The 13,277-nt window shown below is 43.8% G+C and overlaps 3 protein-coding genes and 2 non-coding genes across 5 annotated transcripts; all 5 read right to left on the reverse strand.

Annotated features, from left to right (window-relative positions):
• Positions 1 to 167: 167 nt before the first annotated feature.
• Positions 168 to 2,306, reverse strand: LOC118116123 (cyclin-dependent kinase 2 interacting protein). Its single transcript, XM_035167464.2, has 5 exons — positions 2,170 to 2,306; positions 1,121 to 1,292; positions 906 to 1,017; positions 603 to 732; positions 168 to 490 (listed from the first exon to the last, which is right to left on the reverse strand). Exons 1-5 carry the CDS (start codon positions 2,174 to 2,176, stop codon positions 288 to 290), a joined length of 624 nt encoding a protein of 207 aa, XP_035023355.1. The 5' UTR covers positions 2,177 to 2,306; the 3' UTR covers positions 168 to 287.
• Positions 2,307 to 3,448: 1,142 nt separating this feature from the next.
• dkc1 (dyskeratosis congenita 1, dyskerin) lies at positions 3,449 to 7,985 on the reverse strand. Its single transcript, XM_035168843.2, has 15 exons — positions 7,955 to 7,985; positions 7,457 to 7,509; positions 7,283 to 7,369; positions 6,651 to 6,742; positions 6,367 to 6,551; positions 6,156 to 6,220; positions 5,900 to 6,026; positions 5,685 to 5,815; positions 5,115 to 5,258; positions 4,918 to 5,038; positions 4,622 to 4,740; positions 4,429 to 4,532; positions 4,117 to 4,165; positions 3,849 to 4,028; positions 3,449 to 3,686 (listed from the first exon to the last, which is right to left on the reverse strand). The coding sequence occupies exons 1-15, from the start codon at positions 7,968 to 7,970 to the stop codon at positions 3,621 to 3,623; spliced, it is 1,539 nt and encodes a 512-aa protein (XP_035024734.2). The 5' UTR covers positions 7,971 to 7,985; the 3' UTR covers positions 3,449 to 3,620.
• On the reverse strand, positions 4,820 to 4,895 carry LOC118117134. The gene has a single exon (XR_004697762.1). It is a non-coding gene; the product is annotated as a small nucleolar RNA SNORD83 (small nucleolar RNA).
• Positions 5,536 to 5,663, reverse strand: LOC118117097. The gene has a single exon (XR_004697733.1). It is a non-coding gene; the product is annotated as a small nucleolar RNA SNORA36 family (small nucleolar RNA).
• A 1,900-nt stretch (positions 7,986 to 9,885) lies between the features above and the next one.
• clec14a (C-type lectin domain containing 14A) lies at positions 9,886 to 12,127 on the reverse strand. Its single transcript, XM_035167780.2, has one exon. The coding sequence runs from the start codon at positions 12,125 to 12,127 to the stop codon at positions 10,913 to 10,915; it is 1,215 nt and encodes a 404-aa protein (XP_035023671.1). The 3' UTR covers positions 9,886 to 10,912.
• Positions 12,128 to 13,277: the final 1,150 nt, after the last annotated feature.

Below are 13,277 nucleotides of genomic sequence, written 5' to 3' on the forward strand. Positions count from 1 at the left end.
TTCCTCCAATAAACTAATCGAGTGTTTGATGATTTCACGTGATGAAGGTCAGAGCGTCTTCATGACTTCATTGTGGATGAATCGTCATGGTGACACTTAATTATTATTTAATTATTTATCCTTTGTGTTTCAGTGTTTGTATGATGGGTAACTGATGAAATACTGAATAACTGAATAAATAGAACTTTATTAACACTGTTATTATGAACAGAGCCGCTGAGTTCACCTGTTTGTTTCACACATCTACGCTAACACCTGGATTCTCAGAAGACAGGAGATGATGAACATCACAGTGGGCGGTGTCCAGTCTCCAGCAGCAGAGCCTCCAGGGTCTGTCTGGTCTGGGGGGGGGTGTAGGGCTGATGTAGCCAGCAGGACAGAAAGACCATGTCAAGGTCAGGGTCTGTAGTGTGAGCGACTTCCTGCAGGACGGCCTGCTTTAACTTCAGCTCCTGACTGAATGCTTCCCACAGGAAGCCAGATGATGATTCTGAAACAATAAAATGCATCTTGAACGTAACCTTATTTTTTCTCCCGATGTGATTCTGGCAGCAGGTGGATCATACAGATGTTGTACAGGTGAGTCTCATGACACCACTCACCAAACTGTTCAGTGTTCCAGGTGTGAAATAGAGGACATTTTCTTCCTTCGGGTCCATACTGAAATTCCTCCAGATCCCGAATGCCTCGCTGTGATGTCATCAGATGCTCCATCTTTGTCACCATGGCAACCTAACAAGACAAGAAATCAACAGATCATTGGCCAATCAGAGAAGCACTTGTCTGACCATTTTTCTTCAGTGAATTATCAATTACTAACTAATCCAAAATAATCGTACAACTCTGTCATGGGTTGTGACATCATCCAGTGTGACGCCATAAATTATGACAAAGGAAATAATCACCATTTTGACGACGATGTCATGAAGTTTGCTGCATTCTTCCTGCAGCTCCAAAGCTGGAGTTGACGAAGACGAGGAAGACTCATCCACCAGCTGCTGCTGTTTGTTCCGAGACCTGTAGACGCAATCTAACATGTCACCTACATGCACACATCATCTAAACATGTCTACTACATGTACATGTATGTGATAAATTCATCAGACTGACTTAAACTCACAGTTTGATGTTGACGATGTTGGCTGCTACACAGAATCCATTCTCATTGAGCTTTTCCCACCTCAGCATCAGGTTGTGCCAGTCGGCCACGTTATCTTTGATTTTTCTAGCACTTGCTGTGACAGCAGAGCACTTCCTGTTTGCTGAGGTCATCTTGATGTCACCTGACTCACCTGAGAACATAGTTAACCTGATTTTATTATTGAACAGAAAGAAAATTACATGTTCAAACATAAATTCCATCGTCATTGGCCCAGGCTGAGGAAATCCAACTGACAGGACTTCCTCTGTCTCCGCCTCATCTCAGAGAGAGAGGTGCATAAAACCAACAACCCTCTGGAATCTCAACACCAGCTCATTTTTAAAAAATGGTGAAACTCTGATTTGTTTCAAATTGTTTTCTAATTGATTTCTGGATGTTTGGTAAAGTTCCTACACAATTCAAACTCTTTACTATACACATACAGTATATACATATATATGTATATATATGTATGTATATATACATATATATACATATATGTAAGCTAGATTTAGAATGTATGGTAGAGATATTTATATACAGCATCACCCTTTAGACTTTAGGTTACAAGCTTATACTATTTGAAAATCATTACTTACCGCCTCCAGGACAAACACAAAGACTTCACTTCATTTTACTTCCTACATTCAATTGCACTTTGTCAATTCACTTTTTCTCTTCTGTTTTCTCATTTTAACTTAGTTCATGTTGTCTTTCTCCAAGTTTATCTGCAGAATTACTTTCTCTTTAAGCAAAATCAACAGCTGATCAGAAGAACACTTCATCCAGAGACACGTGTGTGTGTGTGTGTGTGTGTGTGTGTGTCGATATATATATATGAATAATTTCATTTCAATATCGATCATCCATATTCTTGCAAGGAGATCGAACATAAAACCGATATGAGATTATTAATGAAATATCCAAACATCTTTCCTTGGTTTAAATCGATCCATACATGATTCGACCAACTGATCGAACGATCCGTTCACTCCTTCCATCGATCACTCGATCACTCGATCACTCACCCTCCATCTGATCGAGCCTCTCCACCGGCGATAGCTTCCTGGTTCTTCTTCTTCTGTGGTGTGTGGAGGTCCTCCGGGAGTTCTTCTTCTGTGGTTGTTTTCAGGCAGAGTGTGACGTCACTGCTCACGCTCTCTGCGTGCTGACGCAACAGGAAGAAGGAAAGTGACGCAGAAGGTGCGTCAACAAATGTTCTTTCCATTACATTTCATTGAGCAGACGCTTTTATCCAAAGCGACTGAATAAGTGCGTCAACCCTGAGGAACGAACCAGAACCAGAATCAAGAAGGAACTATTTATTCTAAAAAGCAAAACTACAAAGTGCTATAAGTGACATTTAAGTGCTAAATAGTTACTTTAAAATTAGGGTTACAATACATAATCATATTGTTTTACTTAGTTTTGGTAATTTAAGGGTGACCTAACCCTAAAAGGTTCGAAAGTACCATCTGATATGATATATAATATATATGGTTAGGCAGCCAGGCACCGGGGACAGTTCGTGGTTTTTTACCCAAAGAGAGCAGACGTCATCTTTAGTTTGTGAAAATGTAAAAATAACCACGTGACGCCTGCCTGTGTAAGATTTAATCCTCTGTGGATTTTAGATTTAGAGTTTTTATTCGCTTACTTTTTTAATCAAGTGTGGGGATAAATCACCGTTACAGTAAAATTGTTGAACTTCATGATTGAGTTCAAAGTATGAGCACATTAGACATGTTTAAAAAATAAATTTACACAGATTTATATAGAGTCAAACTGCTTTTTTCTTGAATTTGCAGTGGATTGTGTTAAAGGTCCAGTCTGTAAGATATAAAGATTGGAAGGGGGTGTTCAGCTGCAACATGATACTTTACCACTAGATGTCACTAAATTCTAGACACGGGTGCTGAATGGTTCACACGCAACACTGACACGACTGTGGCATCACTGCAGTTCAATAGCTGACCACTGATTTAACAATGAGAATAATGTTTTGTGACCTGCCCACATGAATACTTAATATTCAGTGTAAAGGAAATCACTATCAGCGTTACACTATTAAAAACATGAACCTGCCTGGACTAACGCTTTAAAGACGGTTTTTAATGGTAGATCACTGACAATTTCCATCAGCCTTTAATTTAAGACCGATTTTAATTGGACATTTTAAGCAGCCTGTAAAACCCTCCAGCTGGAAACTGTCAGAAGTTTTTAAGATGTTTGTGTCGATGTCTGACAGCTTCTAGTTTAGCAGAATGTTGCTTGTGATGAAGTCATCGGAACAAAATAAATAGAATATACTGAAAACACTTTTATTTTGAAATTACAAACAGGCTTCCTGTTCAGGTATTTACATAAAATAAAAAAAAAGATTTATATAAAAACAAAAATGTCCTTTTTCTGCATTCACACAGTCCATTATTCAACTCCCAGAATGCTTGGCGTGCAGTCACAGTCTGTTCACATATCGTTACTCTGATGTGTCGTCTTTCTGTTTCTTCTTCTTCTTCTTCTTCACGCCTTCAACAGCAACAACCTGCACAAAGAAAATGTTCTCACTTTAACTGAATGTCAAACTGGTCATTATTAAGGTACACCACCACATCAGAATGTCGTTTCCTGTCATGTGACCAGACTCAAACCCGTGTGCTAAAAACAAATCATTGCATTTTGTGAACTTCTTTAAAACCAAACTGACCTCTGTAATGAGCTCCGCCCCCGTCTCATCAAGACCCACCCCCTCTTCTACAGAGCCGGCCTCCTCCAGTTTAATCCTCTTCTCTTTCTTCTTCTTCTTCTTCTCTTTCTTTACTTCGTCGGCAGGCTGCGCTGCTGCTGCTGTTGTTTCTCCATCACTGTCCGTCGCCTCCCTCTTCCTCTGCAGAACAAAGTCAAAGTCATGACCGGATCACCGAACACGTTTGAATCTCGAAAGTCACATGATAAACTGATTGTTCCTACTTTACCTTTGCTGAGGCATCACATGACCCCTCCTCTTGACCAACTTTGGAGACGCTGTCAATTAAAATAAAGTTTAATTGGACAATGCGTTAACTATATTTAATCACATTTACCAGAAGCTGTGATGTCACTGTTTCAGGTGAGCAGTAGCTCAGCCAATGACAGAGCAATGAAGCCCAACCTGAAGGTTACTGTAGCAGAGCGACTCCCTCAAAGAACACGTCAGCTCAGTGAGGGATAACTGTCTGCACCTGAGCAACAGACCCTGTACCCCCCCACCCGACACGTGTCTGCCCAGCCTGCTTCAGGTGACGTACCTGAAGTCCACATACTGCTTCTTCCAGTCCTGCGGCGTGCTGCCGTTTGGTTTCCCGTGTTTGTCAAGGAGTCCTTTCTGAATCATCATCTTCTTCTGACTCGCCTGAACAAACAAAAACAACCAGGGGTGTCCATCAGTTCACGCGTCCATCAGTTCAGCGGTCGTAGAATCGATTAGTTCACGTGACGTACCTTTGGTCCTAGACCCCACTTCCGAGGATACGTGTCTCTCTCCATGATCACCCTCTTTATCTTTGCCACCACGCCATGATCACATGTGGAGATCACCGCCGTCGTCATCAGAGCAACAGCTGGACAGATTCAACAACTGGTTTATAATTTAGGTCAAGACTGATCGATTATTAATATCTAATCAGATTTATTGATCTCAGCCATCAGAGAAGGGTGATAGATAGCAGGTCATCACAGCCTGAAGCTCCTGACGCTTCTGAACTCATCATGTGGCTTTAACACAAACACACACACACCTGTGCAGATGGCCTCTCCCTTGGTTGTTATCACGACGATGTCCTGGTTTACCTCGATGCCGTCCTCGTACCTGAGCACACCGGGCAGCATGATCTTGGCTCCATAGCAGATAGCGTTCACCTGGAGACAGCGATTCATCAGATGAGATAGGCGATGGCGTGGACGAGAGGAGACAGAGTTAGAGAGGAGGACTTACGGAGCTGTCCTTCATCACCAGACGTTTGAGAGACACCAGCAGCTTCTCCAGCGGGAACACGACTCTCCTCAGGTACGACTCATCTTTGTTGTGGTCAAACTGCCACTGAGCGTCCAGGACGTCGTGCATCGTCACCATGTGGTCCTGTATGTGCGATATTTCATGACAGTTACGCGATTTAAAAAGTAAATCTTAGAAAATGAGACATGAGGTCTTCAAAGGGGCGTGGTTACAGCACAAAAACATTCAATCAAACATTACATGTGGAAGTGCTAAAATTAGCCAAGTTACAGACCAATCAAGACTCATTCTGAGCTTAAGGTTTAGATTTATTCAACTATACTTGCTCCCTTTTACAGATGTTGGCAGGACGCTGCTCTGCTCCTGAAGTGTTGAGACGTTTCTCTGCGCTAATGACACATGATGTCGGCAGAGGCGAGACTTCACACGTAGAAACGATGTAAACTCAGACACCACTGCACGTTTCTTTTTCAAAGTTTAATTATCAGACCGGCACCGAACAGCAGGACTGAACTCAACACTTTGAGCCAATCAGGAAGTGACGCTGACCTTTTCTCCCATGACTCCGGATCGGACTCTCCTCAGTTCCTGCATCTGACCTCCGACCCCCAGCAGCAGACCCAGGTGGACACACAGAGTCCGGATGTAAGTTCCCGCTTCACAGCTCACCCAGAAGATACCTGCAACAGTCATGTGACATCATCGGGTCACGCCTCCGCTGCAGAGTTATGATTGACAAGTGCATTATTGACATATGACCTCACCCAGCCTCCTCTCTGGGTCGTACTCGATCAATTTGCTCTCGTAGATCGTTCGGACTCTCAGCTGACGCTTCACGGCAGCGATCAGGGGCGGTCGTTGGAACAAGGCGCCGGTCAGCGTTTCTATCGCCTGCATACAGAACCCGAGTCAGTCAGGGTCACATGATCGCCATGTGGTTTCATGACAAAATCCAACAATTACTTCTGTCTAAACGAAGGTTCGCAGAGTTCGTCGATCGGCTCATGTTCTCAGACTTACCCGAGCCAGAGTGTGTTCGCTCTCTATTGCATTGTGCAGCCGAACGATTCCCACATACTCTTTACCTGCAACACACACACAGAGAGTAGTGAGGGGGCCGCTTGATTTTACTGAGCTGACACTTAAGTCAGCCGGGTGGGAACATCAGGACCACACAGATCAAATGTAACTCTTTTTCTGACATGAAAAACAAGCTTGCATCCCTGCATACCGGCGCTCTGCTGAGATTTGACCAATCGCGTGGCTCGATCTACACACACGATTAGACACCCCGTGACCTTTGGGTCGAGTGTCCCGCTGTGACCAGTTTTCTCCACCCGCAGGATCCTCCGGATCCACGCCACCACCTCGTGAGAAGAGGGATTTGCAGGTTTGTCCAAGTTAATGAAGCCTGACCTGAGAGGAAACAGGAAGTACACAAATCAACATCTGTAGATGTCAGCGTGTTGGCTGAACACAGAACCTGATGGTGTCATGTTAGCTAAGCATTGATACCTGACGTAGTCCTGGATGCTCCTCTTCAGGGGGTTGCTGCCGCACGGTAGTGGGGTGTAATGAGCTGTACGGACATTCAGTTTGTCAAAATTCTGAGGGAAACAAATGTTCCGATTAAGTCACTTCCTGTATAAAGAGGATCAACAGGAAGTCATGCAACACACCACTTGTTTTAGAAGTCTGAGCTGAATAACTTAATGTAACACAGATGCTCTCTCTTCAAAATGTATTGTTTCGTTTGTGACTTTTACTCAATCACTAAATTAAGTCCCTGCGTCATGTGATCAGAACAGTAAATCGTCTTGGTAGCAGTCGGGTCAAGTCCTTCTCTCCGTGTGGGTCCAGGTCAAAGTCCGGCAGAACGCCAGCATGAACCTGGCACCTCAGCAGAAAGGCCCCGCCCCCAAAACGGGAGCCGAGCAGAGACAAGACGGCTGCCGCTCAGCGAATGGATAAACTAGATCATCACCTCACATGACGGAGCTGCAGGGACCATTCACATGTATACATCTAACCCTCCAGACTGTTTATACAGAACGTATTTAATTACAGTAACGTCATCAGGAATGAACCTGGATCCTGATTTAATACATCTGTGATCTGGATCATATTTCCTGGTCCAGGCGAGTTACCTTTAATAACAGAGGCCACTGAGACGTGTCCAGAGACGCCACCTTACTCTCCGGTCTGATGAGGAAGTCTCCACTCTGTTGAATCTCCTATTCCCCCACCAAAAAAATGTTTGGGTTAATTATGTCTCATGAAAAAAAATTATAATAACGTTAAAATCAGGTGATGTCACTGACCCCAACTTCATCTTCACTCATCTTCTTCATCTTCTTCTTCTTCTTCACTGACGCTGTGGAAACAGTGAAATCGTCATTTGAATCCGACTCAAACTTCAGATTCATGAAGAAAGCTGCAGCCCACGTGGCCTCAAACAGCACGTGGCTGTTAGCATCAGGGGCTAACACGAAGCTAACAGGCCGCTAGAATGATTAAACTACACGATCAACCCAGTACCCTGATCCGCTTTAACTCATCGGCACGCTGTACAGATCAATGACTGAGAACACGTGGTTCGTTTAAAACAGACAAACGTCGTTATTCCGGCAGCGGTTCTTCATCAGAACGACGAACACGAGGCAGGAGAACATCCGAACATTCACACGATGTAAAACTCATCGTCCTCTGGTTAGACTTAATTTAACCTTCGTGACTAAAACACGATTTAACGAGTCCAGTTAAAACCGTTTAAAGTTAAAAGTTGGAAACGTTCGCGGAGAAACGTGCTTCACACTCACCCTCTGTGTCCGCCATCTTGAAATGAGACTGAGCGGACACGCGACACCCCTTCTTCTGTGGTGTTTTACAGCATCCTGCCGGATGTAGCTCTACTGCCCCCTCTGGAGGAAAGTGACCCCTACATGTCAAACTGTGAACAACTGAAATCACCAGATTTTAATATAATATATATATAACTATAATATAATAGGGAGTAAGGGAAGACTTAATGTTCACAGTATAAAGTTAGTTAAACTTCCATTAAGGAAGAACAAGTGATTTTTACATTACATTATTGATTATTATCAATATTATTACTGATTGTGAACCAGTTTCTCTGCTTTGATGCAAATCAAAGTAACAACAGGTGAAATGGAGGCAGAAGCAAGACGAGCCCCAAACAGGGAATGTTTTTAATGTGGTGTCCACAGACAGCTGCTCTCTGCTGATCCTTCCTGACTCCTTCTACTTCTGGGTTCTGCTCCTCCTCACTGCTGGTAGCATGAGGAGCTACCTGCAGCTCCATCAGGCTGCACAGGTAGTCCAGCTCTCTCCCAGCACAGTGTCCAGAGCCTGGAGGAGACAGCAGGAGACGCCAGGAGACACCAGGAGAGTTGAACAGTAGAAGAGCATCAACCCAGCAGCAGGTATCTGCTCCTTTGTGTGAGGAGGAACAGGAGGAGCAGAGCTCTACAAAATGACCTCCAGCTAACTACTGGTGTGTTTCTGTCACAATATATTATTATTATTATTGTTATTATTATTTGTAGTCAATAATAATATAGAGTAGGAGTCGAACGGAGTGAAGATGAAAAATGTCTGTGTCACACACACACACACACACACACACACACACACACACACACACACACACACACACACACACAGTTTCCTGTCCTGGCTCCTAAACGGTGGAACCAGCTCCACATGGACATCAGGACACAAAGTCCACACATCTTCCTCCAGACTGAAGACACATCTCTTCAGACCACACCTTGAATAAATACAAACAAATATATATATAAATAGTAGCACTTAAATGTCACTTACTTATAGCACTTTGTAGTTTGGCTTTCTTGAAGCAAATTGTACTTTCTTGATTCTTGTTGTTCTGGTTTGTTCCTCAGGGTTGATGCTCTTACTGTGAGTCGCTTTGGATAAAAGCGTCAGCTCAATGAAATGTAATGTAATGTAATATCAAAAACTGAGGATATGGTCATTGATTTTAGAAAACTTTATCACACACACAAAGAAACTTATCAAAGGTCAAACTGTGGAATGTGTGGAATCGTATAAATACCTTGGGACTATTGTTGACTCCAAACTGAACTTTGAAGCAACCATTGAAGCTTTGTGCAACAAGGGTCACCAGCATTTGTACTGTTGAAGGAAAATGTCTTCTTTTCATAACCATGCTGACCCAATTTGTCATGCTTCTGTTTTATCATTTCCTTTGGTTTCATGATTTGGTAACTTGTCTTTAAAAAGGACAGAAACAGACTGAGTCAGGTTGTGAAATGGTCCAGTCGGCTGATTGGTGGAGTCCCTACAGTTACAGAGCACAGCCAGCTCCATTACTACCCTCTGGTCGGAGGTTCGCAGCCCCAAGGGGTAAAACAAAACACCACAGAATTAGTTTTGTTCCAGCCGCAATGGTTCACTTAAACGGGTTAAAGATATATTTGCACATTTGTCCTGATCCAGTTTTCTATTGCTAGCGAAGCATTTTAGCCCTTTTTGTCATGGTTTTTGTGGTCTTGTCTTGTCAGTCTGCTCTAATTTTGAACTGTGGATGGATGCGTCCTCTTTTTTTACTGCAAAACAAATCTACCTACAGGTACAAATACAGTACACTCATCTCAGAGGGTGTCCACATACATTTGGCCACATAGAGCTGTGACTAACGTGCAGCTCAGGGAAAAACATGAAGAATAAAGTCGATGAAAATGTATTTAAAACCACAAAAAACTTTATTTATCAAAGTACAAAGTTCAACGTCTCATTCTAACATACATTAAAATATTTATATAAAGTCAGTATCATTTAAAACTTTCAAAAGACAGAAGTTTTGGGGTATTTTAAAGTATTCTAAAGTATTTTTATCTATTTTCAAGCTTTAATTAAATCTGAATGTCAGTTTAATAAACTTTGAAAGTCAAGTAGGTTTGAAGACAGTTGAGTGAGTTCTCTCATTGAATGTATATAAATGTATAAAATATATATATTCTATGGTTTTCCCATAGGCTCCCATTAATTTTAAAACTCAGGTCTGAACCAGGTCTGAATCAGGTCTGAACCAGCTCTGAACCAGGTCTGAATCAGGTCTGAACCAGGTCTGAACCAGGTCTAAACCAGGTCTGAATCAGGTCTGAACCAGCCCTGAACCAGGTCTGAATCAGGCCTGAGCCAGTCCTGAACCAGGTCTGAATCAGGTCTGAACCAGGTCTAAACCAGGTCTGAATCAGGCCTGAACCAGGTCTAAACCAGGTCTGAATCAGGCCTGAGCCAGTCCTGAACCAGGTCTGAACCAGGTCTGAACCAGGTCTAAACCAGGTCTAAACCAGGTCTGAATCAGGCCTGAGCCAGTCCTGAACCAGGTCTGAATCAAGTCTGAACCAGGTCTAAACCAGGTCTAAACCAGGTCTGAATCAGGCCTGAGCCAGTCCTGAACCAGGTCTGAATCAGGTCTGAACCAGGTCTAAACCAGGTCTGAATCAGGCCTGAGCCAGTCCTGAACCAGGTCTGAACCAGCTCTGAACCAGCTCTGAACCAGGTCTGAATCAGGTCTGAACCAGGTCTAAACCAGGTCTGAATCAGGCCTGAGCCAGTCCTGAACCAGCTCTGAACCAGGTCTGAATCAGGTCTGAACCAGGTCTAAACCAGGTCTGAATCAGGCCTGAACCAGCTCCGAACCAGCTCTGAACCAGGTCTGAACCAGGTCTGAATCAGGCCTGAGCCAGTCCTGAACCAGGTCTGAATCAGGCCTGGTTGTCTTCATTCTTCAAAGCACGTTTTCTTGCGTTTCTCATCAGGCAGCACTTCACTGTCACTGCAACAACCACCACTAGCACCAGCAGCGTCGCCACAGCAACCAGCACCGGGATCCAGATGCCCCATACGGAAGCCCTGTCATCGATAGTAACCGTGGGCGTGCACGCCGGTGAGCCCTCGTCTTGATGTCTCCCGTCCTGGTCGAGGCAGACACACATGTACGAGCCCTCTGTGTTTACACAGGTGTGTCTACAGGGGGCGCCAGTGCACTCGTCGAAGTCCACGCAGTTTCCAGACGCGTCTTTCCGGAAGCCGTCCCTGCATGGCGCACAGAGGACGGTGAGGTTGGCGGGGGACTCGTCCCAAAGACGCCACACGTCAGGACGACCCCAGCAGTGGAGATCCAGCCGGTAATCGGACCAGCACTCCACCTGGATCCTGCTGCTGTTGTTGGGGTCCAGACGGAGAGCGCGTGCCCTGGGGATTACTGGACGCCGACACAAGTTCGATACCACCACTGATCCAGAGTCAGGTCCAGGGTCAGGTTCGGCTTTAAAATTCAAATCAGTTCCTGGTTCTCGCATGGGAGGCTTAGATTCCGTTTCAGGTGGTTCTAGCTCTGCTGGTTTAACTTCACGTGTTACTGGTTCCAGTGATGTAGGTTTAATGGTGGACATTCCATCCTCAGACATCAGTCTTGTCTGTCCGTCTCTCAGTTTGCAGATGAACTGATGAACTGAACTTTCCTTGCAGGTGACCGGACTCAGACCCCAGCTGGTCACAGACAACCCATCACGTTTCACCTGGAGCACCACACAGCGAACCGTCGTACACGTGTCCTGCGGCTCCTTCGCCCAGGGAATCACCGGCGAGTCCTCACCGGTGTCCTCGATCCAGCTGAACCCTCTCAGCGGCGAGGAGGGGACCACACATTGGTTCTTGTCTTTCTTCAGTCCGACCCAAAAGGCGAATTCACTCTGAGGCAACAGCAGCTTGGCGATGAGCCCGAGGACGGTGGTGACTTCCTGCTCGGTGGCGAGGGTGGCGAGGCCCCCTGGGGAGCAGGCCCCCCTGGCCTGGTCAAAGCTGACCTGGGTGCGGTGGATGGTGTAATGAGGCGGTGAAGCCGAGTCAGCCGAGAGGTTTGTGGACTGGACGAAGATCCAAAGGTAAATCCAACAAGAGCTGAACCAAAACGCCATCTTCCCCGAGTCCTCCCACACGCAGGATGATTCTGAATCAAAACAAAACAAAGTTTCTGTTTGAACATAAAAGTTTAAAATAAGGCAGTTCCCCCTTCAGCCAAAAGACCGACCTCACAGAGCCCGAAGAGTCCAACTGAAGAAACCTGTGCTCGGTCATAGGATGCAGGTGATACTCACGTCTCCTGATCACAGGGAAAACGGTTATCGTACACTTTATGAAATAAAGGAATTTTTATGATAGCAGTCGATTTAATGAGCAAATAAAACCATCGGGTTTAATCATCGTATAAACAGAAAAATAATACGACAGACAATTATCTGTACAATTGTATATATACACATATGTGTATATATATATATATATATATATATATATGTATATACATATATATACACACATGTATACAATTATCCACATAAACAGTTATGTCTATATATAAATTATACAGATAACTAGTTATTATATCTATATACACAATTATACAGAAACAATTATATATATATAATTATACAGATAACTAGTTATTATATCTATATATACAATTATACAGAGAAACAGTTATTATATCTATATATCTGAATGCATATATTTTTCATGTTTGTGTGAAAGTGAAGTTTCTTACCTTCTGTCCAACTCGTCCTGATTCTTCTATCACTTCTTCTCTTCTGTAAAGTTCCTTCTCCACTGACAGTCGGCCTCACCCTCTCTTTCTCACAGGAAATGTGCTGCGTCTTGATAGGGCGAGCGAGTTTCCTCCAGAGAAACGCTGAGAAAACTCTAACGAAACTTTTACCAAACCTGGTTCTGAATTTCACAATTTTTCAAACTATGATCAGATGAACTTTATTGATCCAATAAATGAGAAGTGAAATACAAGAACTTAAAAATCAGCAGCCGCACGGAACTGGAACAAGATGGAAGAAAGAAAAGAAAAAAGTTAAAAGACAAAAACTCAACGTAAAGACGATGGAAAATAAAGAGCTTTAATTTCATGAATGGACTTTGGTTCAGATTTATAATTTTAAATTCAATCACTTCCTCTGGTTTCAAGGAGGTCCAGGTTCTGTGTGTGTTTGAAGATGTAGGGACACACACATTTGAACAAACAGTGGAAAAGGAGGTTTGTTGTCACGGTGACCCAGATGC

The sequence above is a fragment of the Hippoglossus stenolepis genome, chromosome 10 (genome assembly GCF_022539355.2).
Source record: "Hippoglossus stenolepis isolate QCI-W04-F060 chromosome 10, HSTE1.2, whole genome shotgun sequence".
Taxonomy (NCBI): domain Eukaryota; kingdom Metazoa; phylum Chordata; class Actinopteri; order Pleuronectiformes; family Pleuronectidae; genus Hippoglossus; species Hippoglossus stenolepis.